This window comes from Mytilus galloprovincialis, chromosome 14 (assembly GCF_965363235.1).
Source record: "Mytilus galloprovincialis chromosome 14, xbMytGall1.hap1.1, whole genome shotgun sequence".
NCBI classification, from domain to species: Eukaryota; Metazoa; Mollusca; class Bivalvia; order Mytilida; family Mytilidae; genus Mytilus; species Mytilus galloprovincialis.
This window is the reverse complement of record NC_134851.1, coordinates 55,859,815-55,878,483: the sequence shown is the minus strand read 5'-3', so window position 1 is coordinate 55,878,483 and position 18,669 is coordinate 55,859,815. Positions and strand designations below refer to the sequence as shown.

Below are 18,669 nucleotides of genomic sequence, written 5' to 3'. Positions count from 1 at the left end.
AGAATGAACATATGGTCAGATGGTCGTGTTTTTTTTTTGTTAAACCAAATTTGGCTATCACCAATGCTATGATATTTATCTAAGAATTTACAAAGATGTGTATCTTATTAAAAAAGCTTCCCCAATGAATCAATAATTGTAATTCCTCGATGGTTATTAAGATCGGATGCAGCATTCCCTTTGTGAATTTGGAATAAAAAAACCTGTGGTCCAGGGTTCATGGTATTTTCCATAAGAAACACAAAGATGTATAGCAGATAGCATGGTACCAATAGGCGTATTCAGAACTTTCTAAAACCACGGGTAATAATTATACCCGAACTTCGAAATTGCACCTTATAATCAGCTTGACTATTTACCAAATGACAATACGACTTCTTAAAATCCAGGCTAAGAATAAGATGTATGTTCTTTAATTCGATTACGGACCTGCAAATTCGCGGATATGGTCTTGTCTCTATAACGACCTTCATACCATTATTTTGATGCCTTAATTATGCTATCCGACTTAAAGTATCAATTTTAAATTGTAGATTTTTCTTTTGAATTCCACCTAGTAAGTGCATACTAGTTTTTAAAAAGTTTATCTTTTCAATACATGAAAAATATAAAGAAAATAAATCAGGATACTGTTATTTCATGTGATGTCAAATTTGTTAAAAGCGCCTTTTCTTAATTCGTAACTAAGAATAATCATAACCAGAGCTGTGTTTTAAAATGAATTCTCCACTTTTGAGAAATTGATATTGTTATTAAACTTAACCGCTTGTTGCCTCTTGGTCGATTTTATACATTATATTTTAAGTAACAGTGACTGGTCATTTCATTTTGTATTGGGGTTTTTTTTTCGATTCATTCCAATTTTCTTTCCTTTCGCACTTTACAGGTATCCCTCTCTTCATCCCTTTTAGTTTTTATCATTTAGTGAAATCAACTTCACAAATATATTATATTATATATTCATATAACAAAAGACACATTTAAAACTCTTGACTTGTCTTATTCGGTCCTATTTAATAAATAGTTACGACCATCACAATTTTAAGTTACGACCATCCTGAACATTTATGTTTTTTTAGTTACGACCATCATGCTCGAATTATTGAATGATCATTTTACGAAAATTGGAATGTTTTTATGTATCAAATTTTGATTCAATATCAACGCACTGACGATTAGTATGTGTGAGACAAGCGGTTTGACTGAAACATTTTTTTTTACTGCACGAAAATCGGAAAAGAAAAATTTATTACTAGAGTTGTCTCCCATCTTCGGATGGTCGTAACTTTTAAGTTACGACCATCCGCTTACCACCAGTGACAAGGACTCGGAATAGCATATTAAAATTTTGTAAATCAATGTTTTTAATTTATTTTTTATTATTTCCTGTCTATTTGCATTAATTTATTAACGTATTTAACGTTGCCATCACTATTTCTTTGTTTTCTGGCAATGTGCAGTTTACTATCCATATCCGTATACTGAAAAACCTAGTTTTTTTTCAGTATACGGATATGAAAAACCTAGTTTTTTTTCAGTATTGATAGTAAACTGCGAATTGCCATAAAACAAAGCAATAGTGATGGCTGTTTTCTGGCAATGTGCAGTTTACTATCCATATCCGTATACTGAAAAACCTAGTTTTTTTCAGTATACGGATATGGATAGTAAACTGCACATTGCCAGAAAACAAAGAAATAGTGATGACAACGTTAAATACGTTAATAAAGTAATGCAAATACTAGTTTTTTCTCTCAGTATACGGATATGGATAGTAAACTGCACATTGCCAGAAAACAAAGAAAGTTAAATACGTTAATAAAGTAATGCAAATAGACAGGAAATAATAAAAAATAAATTAAAAACATTGATTTACAAAATTTAATCTGTTAACCGAGTCCCTGTGCTTTACTTTACACAGTTCGGTGTGTTTGCATTCATTTCTTCTGAAAATAGGCGCATTCGATTGGTTATATTTAGTGGTAAATATACATTGATTCGATTCTTAAAAATTATATGTAATTTATTTTTATATCTTCATGCTTAAATAATAATTTGTTAAACTTCAGATTTATGTAATGTTCATTCATGTGTATATTTATGTATATATTGGAGAAGACGTTACTAAGTTGAAAAACTTGTGTCTAATCCATGCATTTGTCTTTTTTTTGGAACAATAAAATATTTTAAACTAATGTACGGCCTTCAACATGAAGCCGTGGCTCACACCGAATAATATATTAATATATAAAGGGCCCCAAAATTACTAGTGTAAAACCAACGGTCTAATCTATATAATGAAAGTCTAATTCAAGAGATATTGGTCCTACCTCTTTGTGTAGCGTGAATCCAATCAAATAAAAAAACAACAGAAAAATTAACATTACATACATTTGTACATGTGTAATAAACCAATCTAATTTGTATTACATCAGCAGTGATAAGGCTATACTTATATATCCTATATGAGTGAGCTATATCTAATAATAAACAACTTGATTTCGAATGAGATATATATATAATCACCTCAAAATATACACACTGCACCTCTAGGTTCCCGAGTCAGTTTATCGAAATTCGACATTGTTCTTTATTCAAGTTTTTTTGTTATAACCAACATACATTTTCTTCTTTCTGCTTTTATTGTAATAAATAAAAAGAATCAGTGGCGGACCCAGGGGAGGAAGAGGGCGTACACGCTACCATTCACAAATTCTTGAATCCTCCCTTAACAAAATATACTTATCAACTATCGGCGTGAAGAAACCTCTTGACTACCCCCCCCCCTCCCCCCCCCCCAAAAAAAAAACAACAAACACAACCAAACAACAACAACAACGAAACTATGTACAAACAAATAAAAAAAACGGTGATAAATAGATATAGGAAGATGTGGTGTGAGTGCCAATGAGACAACTCTCCATACAAATAACAATTTATAAAAGTAAACCATTAAAGGTCAATGTACGGCCTTCAACACGGAACCTTGGCTCACACCGAACAACAAGCTATAAAGGGCCCCAAAATAATAAGTGTATCTATAACCATTCAAACGGGAAAACCAACGGTTTAATTTATATAAAAAACGAGAAACGAGAAACACGTATTTATAAATAACATAAGCAAACGCCAACTACTGTACATCAGATTCCTGACTTAGGACATGTGCAAACATTTGCAGCGTGATTAAACGTTTTAATAGTAACAAATCTTCTCCCTTTTTCTGAAACAATAGCATAACATCACAACATAGAAAAACACACGAAAAAATATCAATTGGCAGGCTTAACTCAATCGACAAAAAACGTAAATTAACACATTATGAACGAATAAATTTGATCTGCGATATCTCGATGTAAATGCACAGTTAATAAAATATCAGGGACAAACATTCAAGGTCAAAAAGCAAACAAACAAGTCCAAACAAAGCCATGGCAAGACATGTACACCACAGCAAAATATTAAACCCTTCGAAAATAATCACTTTTGAAAACACCGGTTTTAATGACATATACAGGTAAACGAAAAATAACTTTAGTCGTTTTAGGTTTATACTACTTATGTGTATACAATTCTTCCAATATTTGGAATACCAAGAAAGTTCTGTCATATAAATACATAATTTAACACTAGATACAAATTGGGGTGAATATCAACAATAAATCTATACAATTAGAGCTAGCTAAAACTTCCCTGTACAGATTTAAGCAGAATAATCTTGAAGTTCATACAAATGTAGTACGAAGAAGTGAAAATTAGAAGATATTCCAAATAATCAAAGCTGGTATATAGACAAGATCCATATTAATATAAACTAACAAAAGCGCATTATAAAAAGTAACAACAGGTCGAATTAACAAGAAAATACGATTTGAGAGTACTCGCAGTAAGTGGCAGCTAGTTAAAAGCCAAAAACAATTAATAATAAAAAAATCATGCATCAGAGATTAATGTTTTTCTGAGTCCGTCTATGACTCTGCTAGAACAGCAGATCATATCTTCTCATTAAAGTCAATTGTAGATAAATATAAGACTAAAAACAAAAAGTTTTTGCAGTTTTCATAGATCTGCGAAAAGCCTTTGATATACTGTCTGGAGCCGGGAGGGTTTATTCTACATCCTACTTCAAAACAGACTTCCAGGCAAGCTTTTTAATGTCATCCAATCAATGTATAATGAAAATAAATGCAGAATTAAATTTCAAAATGGTATTAGCCATGCATTTATATCAAAATGCGGAGTAAAACAAGGAGATGTACTTAGCCCCATTTTATTTAATCTTTATATAAATGGCCTTGTAAATGACCTTAATCATGCAAACACTCAACCAATTTTTATAGGAGATGTTAAGGTGGCTCGGGACTATTCGACTGCGCATAATTTCACGCATGAATTACAAAAGTATTTGTCGTAAATTCGATATATTTTTTTTTAAATATTTTGACTGATTAGAAATGTTAAATCATTGTAGTTATGTGACTTATAGAATATTTTCGTTATTATCCGTATTTGTTAAAGGGTCAAAATGACATTTCACCCATTTTTACCATTTTCCCGCCAAAATTTGGGTTTTAAGGCAAAATATTTTTTTTTCATTATCCGTGACCATTGTTTTTTATTTGCTCATTCTTTGAAGCTATAGTTCAGCTTTTTATATTACAGTTTTGGACCAAGTGTCATAGAACGTTTTTTTGATATTCCAATAAAAATATGTCAACACCTCTATTGTCCCTATCATTTCATTGAAAAATGGTCCCTTTTACATACCTGTTTAAAAGTAAAATTTTGAACTTAAAAGGTCCGTGACCCCCTATTTTTTTCGACCAATTTGATTAACTTTCTGTAAAGAATAAAATAACAAAAAATACGGCACTTCTGATAGAAACTTCGAATAGGCCCGAGCCACCTTAAACTAACATCATTATTATATTCTGATGACATTATTCTATTGTCCAAAACCCAAGGGCTAAATTTTGTTCCCTATGGAAACTTGATGTAAACAAACAAAAATCAAAAATTATAATATTCAATTCTAATGGAAAATCTCATTGTAATTATTTTAAAGTAGAAAACGAACATCTTGAGACTGTTAAATCTTATTGTTACCTTGGAATAACTATGAATTGTTCATGAAGTTTAAGTCGTTCAAAAAAAATTATTATTGAAAAGGGAAGAAAGGCTTGGTTAAAAATTAAAATAAACAGTCTCTTTAGATAATTTCTGCAGTATGCTTGGAAAATTATTTGATACTTTAGTTGTTCCTATATTATAAGTCTTTACGGAAGTGAAGTTTGGGGTGTAAGCCAGGGTTGAGTTCAATATCGTAGCACTACGTAGCGGCTATGTATAGCTGCTATCACTATTTATGTAACAACTAGTATATAGCTACACGTTCAATAGTGAACATCTACGTAGGACTACGTAGCTGCTACGATATTGAACGCAGCCCAGGTGTTCAAAGATTCAGATCCATTTGAACATTTACATATTAAATTTATTAAAGAAATTTTAGGAGTACAGTGCAAAACAACAAATGTAGCCTGTTTAGCTGAGACAAACAGAACCCCTTTGTACTTTAAAATTCAGCTTTCAGCTATAAAATTTCTAAACCACATTGTGAACTCGCCTAACACTTTAGTCCATAAAATATATAATAATGTAGAGAAAACAAGTAAATGGGTTAACATTGTAAAAGACTGCATGGTTAAATAAATTAGGTTTTGGTCATCTCACTTTAGATACTATAATATTAATTTAAAATATCACAAAAATACTATCCAACAAAGAATCTATAATATTAATTTAAAATATCACATAAATACTATCCAACAAAGAATCTTTGACCAGGCTTTTCAAATTATGATTTGTTCTATCAATAAATGTGAAAAAATAAATTTCTTTTGTCATACTAAAAGAATTAGAAAATGGCCCCCATATGTCAGTAAATTTAAACTAAGTGTCCATTCCCTAGCAATTGAAAGAGGGCGTTATACAAACATTGATAGAAATAAACGCATTTGCTTATCCTGTAACAGTCAAGAAATTGAGGATGAATACCATTTCTTCTCAATCTGTCCATACTATACATCATTGAGGGATACCTATATACAAAATATTAATAAAAATCTATTAATTTCAATTTTATTAAAATGCAGTCCGCTATAACACTGAAGCATTTGACTGCACTTTTAAATAGCAGTCTACCAGTCATTATTAAAATCACCATAAAGTATATTAATGATTGTTCTTTTTATTGAGAACATCTGTACAACTTGTATTTCTTTTAATATGCAACCTAATTTTTGTTAGGGTTCTTTCTTTGATTGTTCATGAACATTAATAATGTGTTAACTGTTGATATTTAAAGCCTTTTTTTCTTCACTGTGAATACCACTGTCACTTTAATATGATTATAATCAATTTAACTATTGTCAGTTTATTGTCTTAATTTTGTATGCCATATAACCATTTAATGTAAAGGTATTTGTGCTAATAAATATTGTCTTGTCTAAATATTGTCTATCGAATAATTTGATTTAATTTTTGGTGTTTTAACGCCACTTTTAAACACCGCTTTTGGGCTATATCATGGCGGCAAGAACAAAATTTTAGCGGAAGCAATTCCACAGGGTAAAAAAGGAAAGGGAATCCCAAAAAATATAATGGTAATTGTTCACCAAAAGTCTGAAAAAGGATATCGCCTGGTAAAAAAAAAGACATGGTATCTTGCCTGGACCAGTTGGAGTTTGCTAATTCCCCCTTTTTTATTTGGGGGGGGGGGGGGTACCTTCAGATGTTTTTACTGAACACTTTATTTCTCTTGGGCGGGTCATAATACATTATCTGATTCAATATGTGAAGGAAAGTTTTTTTTTTAAATAAGGATATTGTGGTAAAAACAGACATGAAGCATTTTATTTTAATATGTTGTGTTTAACATTTTAATATGTTGTGCCTAACATTTTTAGCTCACCTGGCCCGAAGGGCCATGTGAGATTTTCTCATCACTTTGCGTCCGTCGTCGTCGTCCAGCGTCGTCTGTTAACTTTTACAAAAATGGTCAATTTGACCCCTAAGGAGTTATTGTCCTTTATAGTCAATTTTTAACAATTTTCATAAAAGTTGAAACTACTGAGCAAAGTTCATTATAGAGAGAGATAATTGTAAGCAGCAAGAATGTTCAGTAAAGTAAGATGTACTAACACATCACCATTACTAAAACACAATGTTGTCATGAATCCTTCTGCTTCCTTTGTTTAATATTCACATAGACCAAGGTGAGCGACACAGGCTCTTTAGAGCCTCTAGTTTAAATTGGGGTTATCATTTTGATATTTTGTTCTTAACATTTTACAATTTATGTTTATACAGTGTAATGCTGTTTTAATATGATTTTATAGCATAAATTAATTGACTTTATTTTATTCATTTTCTTTATAAATAGACTATATCTTCATTTCAGTTATTATGTATAATCCCTGACGTTTTTTCTAGTGATTATACATAATCCCTGAAAATTTTAGTGATTATATATAATCCCTAAACTGGCCAGTGATTCTACATAATCCCTGAAAATTTCAGGGATTCTACATAATCACTGATTATACAAATTCACTGTAACATATATACTAGACTAGTATAGAAAGTCCCTGTTTTATGTTATATACATGTCTGTTCAGCTTTCAACAATATTGAAATTCAAGATCCTCGATAAAAAAAAATATCTTGTGTTTTATAATCTTGCTTATATGTTTTTTGAACTTTTCCAGTTTCTAAAAATATATCTTCAAATACAGAAAATACAGATAATAATTGTTTGCATGAAAATTGCTCCAGGGATCCAGCAAAACTGATCTTTCTTAAAGTAAGGAAATCGAAGGAAAACGGGTAATTTTTGTCATATCATTTGAGAAAAAAATCCACGGTCACAATGTATTTACTAATGTTAACAATTATAGGTCAAAGTACAGCCTTCAAGACGGAGCTAGCCTTGGCTCAACCCAAACAGCAATCTCAGCTTGTTTTTGCATACAAGTTGCTTCCAGGTTCAAGCAATACTGATGTTTCTTAAAGTAAGGAAATCGAAGGGAAACGGGTAATTTTTAGCCAATGACTGAGAGAAAAAGATCGGCGGGGGGCTGCGCCCCTACCCCTATCAAAGGGGGCTCAATCGGCGGTCCCCAAACCCCTGCCTCCCCTGAATTCGAACCCTAGTTACGGCCCTGATTATGTACAATAAAAATTCACTCGGCCACCGAGGCCCCTTCTATGTTGAATAATAAAACATGTACTAAAGCGTACTGTTTAAAGGGTGACATCTAACAAAGAACTAAACGATGACAATTGTTTAATTTTAAAGCAGGGTCAAAATGTGATTGCCTGTAGTCAGGAATCTGTAGTTCCGTGGTTGCCATTTGTCAGTAGTTCAGTGGTTCGAGGGTTGATATTTGAATCATTGGCAATCACACCACATCTCCTTTGTAGTATTACACTACATACAGGATGCCGCAGCGCTATGGTCGGCATGCACGGATGTTGCATGGTTGAATACTGTTGATCAATAAAACACAAATTAAGGCAATATTCTGGTCGTGATAAGGGCATTGACTCTATATTGTATTCTTTATTTTAGGCTATTTGTTATACTTTATGTTTTACATAGTAATCTCAGTGTAGACGGAACGTGAATTTTGTATTTTAATAAGGGACGAAAGATACCAGAGGGACAGTCAAACTCATAAATCGAAAATAAACTGACAACGTCATGGCTAAAAATGAAAAAGACAAACAGACAAACAATACTACACATGACATAACATAGAAAACTAAAGAATAAGCAACACGAACCCCACCAAAAACTAGGGGTGATCTCAGGTGCTCCGGAAGGGTAAGCAGATTCTGCTCCACATGTGACACCCGTCGTGTTACTTATGTGATAACAAATCCAGTAAATAGTATAATTCGGTAGGTCACATTCATGAAAGGGAAGGGGATTGTAGTTACGACGTAAGGAACGTTAACATATCCGATATCATTTGTGGAACGGTTAATAAGCATACATGTACATGTATATTAAATTTTTTTGATTATATTTATAACCCTAGCTGATATCTTTGAGTCTTTATAATAATTTAGTTTTTAAAAGAAAACTTATCATTCACTTTTAATGAATTTATTATATTCCGACTTAAAACCTGCTTTCTGTTTCATCTGACCAAGAACTGATAACGCACTCTACGTTATAATAGCCTCGACCATTTAAATGCCATCTAAATTCGTTTCTTCAATGTTTCCTTCGTAATTTGTATTAATCGTATTTGTAGGGAACCTCGTGGTTTGAAGCAGTGTTGTTGATATCTGCAAAATGTTGGTTTTATTTGAAACTGCAGCTGGATATGCAGTTTTTAAGGTAAATATTTTACGAGGGTCTTAATAATAATGCGATGTCAACAATCTGCAAATTAATTTACTCTCTATTTGGCTCCAGTGAAACATGCAAAATTCACCACGTGGTCTGGTCTGCATGCAAAAAAATATACACGTGTTTCTGCATTGCAGTGGGAAAAAAAGCTGTTGTTTGCTTAAAATGAAATAAAACTTTCATCTTTTCAGATTGACATCAATTGAAAGTTTTTTTCTGGACGATTTGACATAAAAATGCTATTGTCTGTTGACACATGGACGCAAATTATTTGCTCATAGCATCCACTGGCCCCAGGCACAATCATTTTATAAGATAAATACCTGTATCAAGTATGGATTGTGGCAGTTATAATTTTTCACTTAATTCCTAACTTATATATAGTCGGCAGCTTATGGTTTTGTGAGGTTTTTTGGACTCCCCCCATTTTTCAATTTATCTTGAAACATAAAGTTTGGCTCCAGCTCCTGGTCTCCCGACTTGTTTAGATTTACAGTAACCATGTTTAAAAAAGTAAATCATACTACTGCATACATGTTTAACAGAGAACTTGTTGTGATGTTTTTATGTGTACTAATTTTAGCTTCAAGATGAGAAAAAGCTGAGAGAAACAGAAAACTTATTCAAAGAATTTGAGACTCCAGAAAAGGCAACAAAGCTGTAAGAAATATGATTAAGAAATTGAATTAAATGTTTTCACCACAGAATTATAATCAAACCATGCAAACACCAAGAACACATTAAATTTTTCTCCAAGGCAAATTAAAATGTATATGTATGTGTGGTTTTAGACTTCAGTTATCTCACTTACCCTAGTTTAAACTCTCCAAACGCTATGAATTTTTGTTTTGCATTTCTGATTTAGAAATATCCACTACGTCTAAATATGCAACAAATTCTGAACAGAATGGAACAAACTTAAAACCTAATGTGACTGTCTGTTTACTTTTGAATCAAAAGATGAAGTAGATGGTGAATTTCCAGTAGGAGCATTTATAATCCCAGTAATGGACTTTGTTTTTTTCCATTTTTCTAGATTTTGACATGAATAAAAAAGCCTGACAATTTTTTTTCAGGAATAACTGTAAACACAAATTATTTAGTAAGCTACAGAGAAAATTCCCAATTACAAAAAAAAAATAGCCTAAAATTCCTCATAACATGCCCAATAAGTTTTTGATACTTAAACAGTGGTTGTATTGTACGTAAATTTTGTATTCATGTTTTTTTTTATTTAAGTAGAAAATGAATTAAATCCAAGTTATTCCTCATACTTATAACTAATTTGAAATTTTCCTCATTTAGATCAGTTTGAAATAATCTTTTATTTTGTCATACATATGCACTTATACAGAGTTCGCGAAATCTTTTTTCCCCTGGTGGTCCTTGCAGAAATGGTTTCACTATTGATTCTATTGAAAAATACTAAAAATTGTGTCAGTCCAGTGCAAAATTTTGATGGTAAAATCCTGAGGACCGCCACTTTTCGCAAACTCTGTTTATAGATAATAGGAGGGAAGATCATCTATATATATATATATATTTTTTTAAATTTCAGATTGAAGCTGAAACACTTCAAGAAATTTAACGACACAACAGAAGCCTTAGCATGTTAGTACATTTAGTTAACTTATTATCTAAGATTTATATATTATGTCATATACATTTACGGATAGAAACAACTTTACTGGAATACCCTGCTTTTGAATTACAGTAATGGAACTATGACCAGTGTTCTAGGATTTTTTTGGCACCTTGACTTAACACGGGTAAGATCAATAAAAAAAGTACTTACCCACATCTAAAAGTTAAATCCGCCAACCAATGCGGACGGCGCAAAAAAAACGATTTCTTACTAAATTTGACAAATATGTTATAGTTATTAATATGTCATTTATTAAGAGCTATAATAAATGCAACTGTAAGTTTATTTTCCTCCGATGACAAGAAAAAAAAACGATTATGTCCCGATTTAAGCCCCAGTTCTCAATCCGGATTTTCCGATTTTTCCGACACCGTGACCGACTTTTAGAATGATAGGAGAAGAATGTGGTCTCTTTTGCGCTTGATTACACCTAGTAAACGAGTGCTTGAATAAAAGCGCCGATAGACATCGACAAAATCTTCGATCTTTTATCAAAGTTTTTTCTCGTGATTTAATAAAAATAAAAAGCAGATATGGGAAAATTGAAGAGGACCGGGAAATTTCAAGAGTTTTTCGGCTTCCCCGAACTTGAAAATTGACTTACCACCGGGTGACAAAGGCTAAAAAATGACTTACCCGTTGTCCTAATCCACTTACCCCGGGTAACGGGTAATGGGAATCCTAGAACACTGTATGACATATGAAATGATTTACAATAAATGACTAAAGTACAGATGTACACTAATTTTGTAAAACCAGTTGCATGTATTAAGTAAATCTAAGAAACCCACTCATTTTGTGAAAGTAAACTCTGGAAAATTTGATAACCAGTTTTAAGTCAATTCAGGATAACAACAGACCAATGGATAACAAGACACAATTATTAGAATTCTCAAGACCAAGTTATAACGCTGTTCACCCCTTTGGGATTTAACATTTGGACTTCAGAGCTTTACTGGACACAATGGGCTTTGGCTCATTGTTGAATGCCATGCAGTGATCTATACTTGATAATTTCTGTGTCATTTTGGTCTATTGTTGAGATTTGTATCATTCAGTCATTGGCAATTTTACCACATCTTCTTACTTTTATATTATGGCAAGTCAAGAAGGAGAATTTATATCGCACTGAAGAATAAACATTTAACTCTACCAAATAAATCTCGACATTTTTAACCCTTCTGCAATAAGTACCATCAGTATTTTGTAACCAGCAGATGTGAAGAACAAACATATCTTAACAGCTTAGGGTGACCAATAATTGATTAATTTTCTTATTTCAGCTGCCACTGCCCTTGTGGAAGGGAAAATGAGTAAGGCTTTGAAAAAACTGATGAAGAAATTAGTGGACAAAGAATGCCAGGAAGAGCTGGCTGTAGCTGATGCTAAATTAGGGAGTGCAATAAAGGTATTGTATTCTGTCGAACAAGGAATGCTTTTTCTCAGTATATGAAAACATTATTTCTCCAAATAATACACTTTAAACAAGCATGACAAGTGAAAGTGGATGTTAATAAAACAAATTTCGGGAAGAAACAGAATAAATGATGACTTACTCCAGAATCGTCCGAATATAAAGTGACGACAATTATCAAAGCTGATATTCTGTTTATTCTTCTACCTGAACTTCAACTGGGAGTTCTTGGGAAGTGGTAGTGGATGAGGTTTAAGATGATCTTATGTTAATATTCATAAGATATCAAAGTATGTGTATTTTACCAGCAAATCTAGTAGCATGTATTTTCAGGAAAAATATTATTTATTTATATGTTATCTACAAGTACTTGTGAGTCATGAAGATTTGAATACAACTTCCTATCTTTTTAACTTGGTTAATTTTATGAAACTTGTACACAATGCTTATATCCTCAAATCAGATTAAATTTGAAAGGTGGTGGCATTCTAGAGTTATGCCCCTTTACAAATAAAAATAATTATGAATTTAAAATTTCTGTTCTCTAACAAAAATTTGCCTCAACCAAATGATATGATCTATTATTTCTTATGCAGCAGAAATACTGCAATCTGATTGGTTAATAACACTGGTGTAAATAACACCCCACCCTTGTTCACCCGGGGATAAATAAAATTTTGCCAAGTTTTACAAATAAAATTTTGACAAAAATTTTAAATATTAAAATTTTGCCCCAAAAAAAAATAAGCAAAATAAAATTTTACCAAATAAAAAAAAAAAAAAAAAAATAGGTCCAAAAAAAAAAAAAAAAAAAAAAAAAATTTGAAGAGAAAATAAAAAAAAAAATTTTTTTTTAATTTTTTGTTTCCCCAACAATTCAAAAGAACAAAAAAAAAAATCGGAATTTACCCTAAAATAAAGAAAAAAAGTAGTTGACAATGCACAGCAAGTTCGCCATTGAAATATTGTTAAACTGGAAATTTTCCATTACCATTTTTCAATTATTACATCCTGGTTTAAAAATGAGTAATAGAATTGTTCATAAGAAATAAATTCGTTATCTTGGTGTAATCAGGGGTGTACGGAATTTTACACCGTTGTTGAAAATTCATACACCCATTCGGCTGCGCCTCAGGGTGTATGAATTTTCAACAACGGTGTAAAATTCTGTACACCCCTGATTACACCAAGATAACTTTACACCGTTGTTGAAAATTCATACACCCATTCGGCTGCGCCTCAGGGTGTATGAATTTTCAACAACGGTGTAAAATTCTGTACACCCCTGATTACACCAAGATAACTAATAATACACTATGATAACCACAATTTTCAGATTAAATTTCTTAGTATATGAAAACATATTATTTCTCCAAATAATGCACTTTAAACAAGCATGACAAGTGAAAGTAGATGTTTATTAAAACAAATATCGGGGAAAAAAACAGAATAAATGATGACTTACTCCAGAATCGTCCTAATACAAAGTGACGACATCTATCAAAGCTGATATTCTATATATTCTTCTACCTGAAATTCAACTGGGAGTTCTTGGGAGCTGGTAGTGGATTGGGTGTAAGATGATTTTATGTTATTCATAAAATATCAGAGTCTGTATATTTTACCAGCAAATCTAGTAGCATTTATTTTCAGGGAAAAAATTATCTACAAGTATTTGCAAGTCATACAGATTTGAATACAACTTCCTATCTTTTTAACTCCTTTTATATCCTCAAAACACAGATTGGATTTCAAAAGGTTGGTGGCATTCAAGAGTTATGCCCTTTACAATTATGAATTTAAAATTTCTGTTCTCTAACAAAAATTTGCCTCAACCAAATGATATGAACTAATATACTATGCTGATTACCACAAATCTCAGATTAAATTCAAATTAGGTGTTTCTATGACCATTCTGAAGTTATGTGCCTTTATTAAGTGATATGCAAGCAGGGATATTTTACTGTAATATGTAATGTTGATATTGCAGGAAAAATTCAATTTGAACTGTGTATACAACTCAAATGTCCACGAACTAATGCGAGGAATCCGATCACAGATGAACAATCTAATCACAGGTCTACCCGAGAAAGAGATGTCCGCCATGGCATTGGGTTTAGCTCACAGGTATAAATAATTTCAAATAAATTAGGTTTGACGGTGTTTGTTTCTGGTTTTTATGCCCCACGTTTGATAGTAGAGGGGCATTATGTTTTCTTGTCTGTGTGTCTGTTCATCCCGTTTCTGGTTAAAGTTTTTGGTCAAGGTAGTTTTTGATGAATTTGAAGTCCAATCAACTTAATAAAACTTTATACACATGTTCCCAAAAATATGATGTTTCTAATTTTAATTCCAAATTAAGAGTTTTATTCCAAATTTCATGGTCCACTGAAATGATAGTGCAAGTGGGGCATCAATGTACTGTGGACACATTCTTGTTGTTTCTTATGATATTGGTTGAGTGTAGCAATCCATCTATCATGTCTATATGAATGTGGTTGGAATCCATTACTTGAAGGTCGAGAATAAATATATACAGAATAAATGATGATTGAAGTCAGAATCGTTCTGCATTATAATGAAGACAACCATTGCACCTGATATTCTGTATATTCTTATATCTGAACCTAGGCTTTGCTATGTTAGGGGTATGCATTTTAATTTGTTGATTTGTACTCATAAGATTTTAACTGTTAAAGTATAGTCTATAGCTTTCAAATTTTTGTTTCAAATATTTGATGTGTGTGTAAGATTTGAAAGCAAAATACAGCACATTAGCTCAATAATTTCAGGGTATGGTCAAATCTCTTTCTTTAGAATAAAATTTCCCAGATTTATTTTCAACTTGTATATATGCTGTTGCCCTCTGTTTGTGCTTGTTATTAGAATTTAAATAGTGTACAACTCTAATGTCCACAGTAATAAACAATTTATATAAAATTTTGTGTTTGTTTCTGTTTTTTGTTACTTGCTATATTGGCAGACTGAAGATATCTCTCTAAATGTCTGGTTTAACCCATCATGTTCAGGTTAGGAATTAAAGATACATTATTTTAATTTTAGTTTCTTGCGTACAATTTGGAAATTAGTATGGCGTTCATTATCACTGGACTAGTATATATTTGTTTAGGGGCCAGCTGAAGGACGCCTCCGGGTGCTGGAATTTCTCGCTACATTGAAGACCTGTTGGTGACCCTCTGCTGTTGTTTTTTAGTTGGTTGGGTTGTTGTCTCTTTGACACATTCCCCATTTCCATTCTCAATTTTATTTTGTACATTGTTATGACTCCGGTTTAAAGCCATTAGGTTTAAACCCATTATTTTGAAGTTGGGATCAAATACAGAATAAATGATGATTTAAGTCAGAATCGTTCTGCATTTTAGTGAAGACAACAATTGCACCTGATATTCTGTATATTCCTATATCTGAACCTTGGCTTTGCAGATTTATGGATATATGCATTTGAGATTGTTGACTGTTATTCATAAGAGTTTGACTCTTTAGTCTTTGGCTAGAACCTCCAGAATTTTGTCTTAGTTGATTTATGTCATGAATCCAGATGCATACTTGAACCCAGCTTTACCTGAGATGAGATGTCGGCCTTGACATTTGGTTCAGCTTACAGATCTAAGAATTTATGTGAAATTTTTGAAGGACTTTGTTTGTTTCAGTCATTTTTACTTGTAATATAACTAGAAAGCTTTTAGTTTGGATTTGAACCCATTATTTTAAGGTTGGGAATAAATACAGAATAAATGATGATTTAAGTCAGAATCGTTCTGCATTTTAGTGAAGACAACCATTGCACCTGATATTCTGTATATTCCTATATCTTTGGGAAAGCCTCCGAAGTAGGAAGACAATTGACTGTTATTATTATACCCCCGCTTTGAAAAAAAGGGGGGTATACTGTTTTACCTCTGTCTGTCAGTCCGTCTGTCCCATGAATATTTATTGTCTCATTTTTCTCAGGAACTACACTACCAGGATTTCTGAAATTTGGTTTCAGGCTTGATATAATTCAGCTATACCGTGTGATGCGTTTTCAGATTCATCACTCAACAACTTCCTGTTTACCGAACACTTGTTTGATTTTACACATGATAGCCAAGTTGAAAATTTTTCGTCACATTTTTCTCAGGAACTGCAATACAAGGATTTCAGAAATTTGGTTTAAGGGTTAATATAAGTCAACTATACCGTGTGATGCGTTTTCAGATTCATCACTCGACAACTTCCTGTTTACCGAACACTTGCATATTTTTACACAATTAATATTATCCACTTGCGGCGGGGGTATCATCAGTGAGCAGTAGCTCGCAGTTTCACTTGTTCATAATGCATGTCAATTCTCGAGACACAGACTAAAACCTTCAAATTTCTTTGTCTCAAATAATTAAAAACTTTCTTGACATTAGGCCAATTAAAATTAATTGATAGATTTTCATCCCCGCCCGCCCCGATTTTTTTTTATTTTTGAAAAAATTACGATTTCCGGATTTTGTTCATTTCCGTTACCGGTAACCGTCGATAATTTCGTTTCATGTAAAATTTCCTGTTTCAAATTTCGGTTTTCGTATTTCTTGGAGTATTCTTACTGAATAATTAAGTCAATATGTTCTGCTGATCTATGATGACAACATCATTTACCGAGAATAGAGATTGATTACGAGAAGGGCATGAAATATTCGGGTTACGAGTAATACGCTGTGTTCAAGAACGCAAATCACCGCAAGTCACACCTTCGATCTATTTTATTTATACAATGACTTTGTGTCAAGAAATTTGGACTGTGGATGAAACCCAAAAGCGTAAGAATCGTGGAACACATTTGAATGGAATAAAGAAATTGACACGAGCATTAAACTTTTTAGATTGGTGACCGTATATTGAGTTCAGACAATCGACAAACATACGCATTTTCATATCCAACTAAGTTAGACATCACGTGACTTTTGTGACGTATAATAGCCGCCATTTTGTATTATATTTTCCCATATAAAATGCATATATGCTTCAATAAAGTTTAATTTTCTCATAAACCTGATCCGTTTTCTTACTTTTGCAAATCGATCCTTGATATTTAAACATATTTCTACCAAACAATGTTGGTCCTAACAGTTTAATTTTTGATTAAATTCGGTCAAATCGGAATCGTAAAACATGCACTTTTTCTCGTCATTTCTCCGTTGACTCAATGCTAAATTACCGATACCCATGTCTACTTTTCCAACAAATAAAAAAATTCTGTAAATAAAACACAAACTTTGCAAATCGATTAAGTTTATTCAAACATATAGCTGGCGAAAAATACTACTTAAAACAGTTTAATTTCAGGGCAAATTCGGTCAAATATCGATTTAAAAAAGGGAATTTTCCGAGATTTTTCAAAATGGGGGCTGATGTATCATATGGAAATGTTGCATCAAATCAATGATTTCTATAGTAAGACTTGCCTAGATTATATTTAATTTTTCATAAAAAATCTCTGATGTTTCTGTTATTTTCCTTTAGTGATATTTCGATATCATTGATTCCAAAATTTCTTAATAAAAAAAAATATTTGAAGTGTGACACGGGAACATTTATTTTGACAGATATTCATCCAGGAGATACTGTTACCAGAAAATAGTTATCTATAATAAAAAAAAATCTTTTCTTTTTTTAAAGGTGTTTTTCAAGTATTCTGTATATTTTATCTTTCTTTAGAAATATATTTATACATTCCTTTTAGAACAAAAATGTTTTCATCCTAAGAGAAAAAAAACAATGTCCAATTCTTATTTATAATAGATAAATATTCTATACCTTTAAAATTTTATTCCTTGACCGAACAGGTGAAATCTAACTTGGGTCATAATGTTACATCATAATATATTGTCAGGTAGACGTGCAAACCAAAAGCAACCAGGTGACATTTGACATCCTGTCAGTGTGTATACATGTATTACCAGAGTTTAAATTTTGTAATATACAATAGTTTTCATAAATGTACAAATAAATATCTTCTCCTTCCCGTGTCAAATCAGAAGAAGTATGTTTCATAATAAACTTTAGGAAAATATGAATATTATGAAACTTTCTTTAAAGAAATATTTATTGCTTAAAAGGCATTCAAATATTTATATGTTTCTATAATTATTTCAAAGAAATCTTCTGATTCAAATTTTAATTTAAATGAATTTCGGT

At 31.9% G+C, this 18,669-nt stretch overlaps 1 protein-coding gene across 2 annotated transcripts in view; it reads left to right on the top strand.

Annotated features, from left to right (window-relative positions):
- Positions 1 to 9,302: 9,302 nt before the first annotated feature.
- The window catches only part of LOC143059089 (nucleolar protein 58-like), a 68,499-nt gene continuing 59,132 nt past the window's right edge, over positions 9,303 to 18,669 (top strand). For both annotated transcript variants that reach the window (XM_076232578.1, XM_076232577.1), the window contains exons 1-5: positions 9,303 to 9,409; positions 10,005 to 10,081; positions 10,980 to 11,032; positions 12,350 to 12,474; positions 14,471 to 14,607. In XM_076232578.1, coding sequence (XP_076088693.1) covers positions 9,365 to 9,409; positions 10,005 to 10,081; positions 10,980 to 11,032; positions 12,350 to 12,474; positions 14,471 to 14,607 — 437 coding nt within the window. In that variant the 5' untranslated portion in view covers positions 9,303 to 9,364. The remainder of the gene's footprint in view (positions 9,410 to 10,004; positions 10,082 to 10,979; positions 11,033 to 12,349; positions 12,475 to 14,470; positions 14,608 to 18,669) is intronic.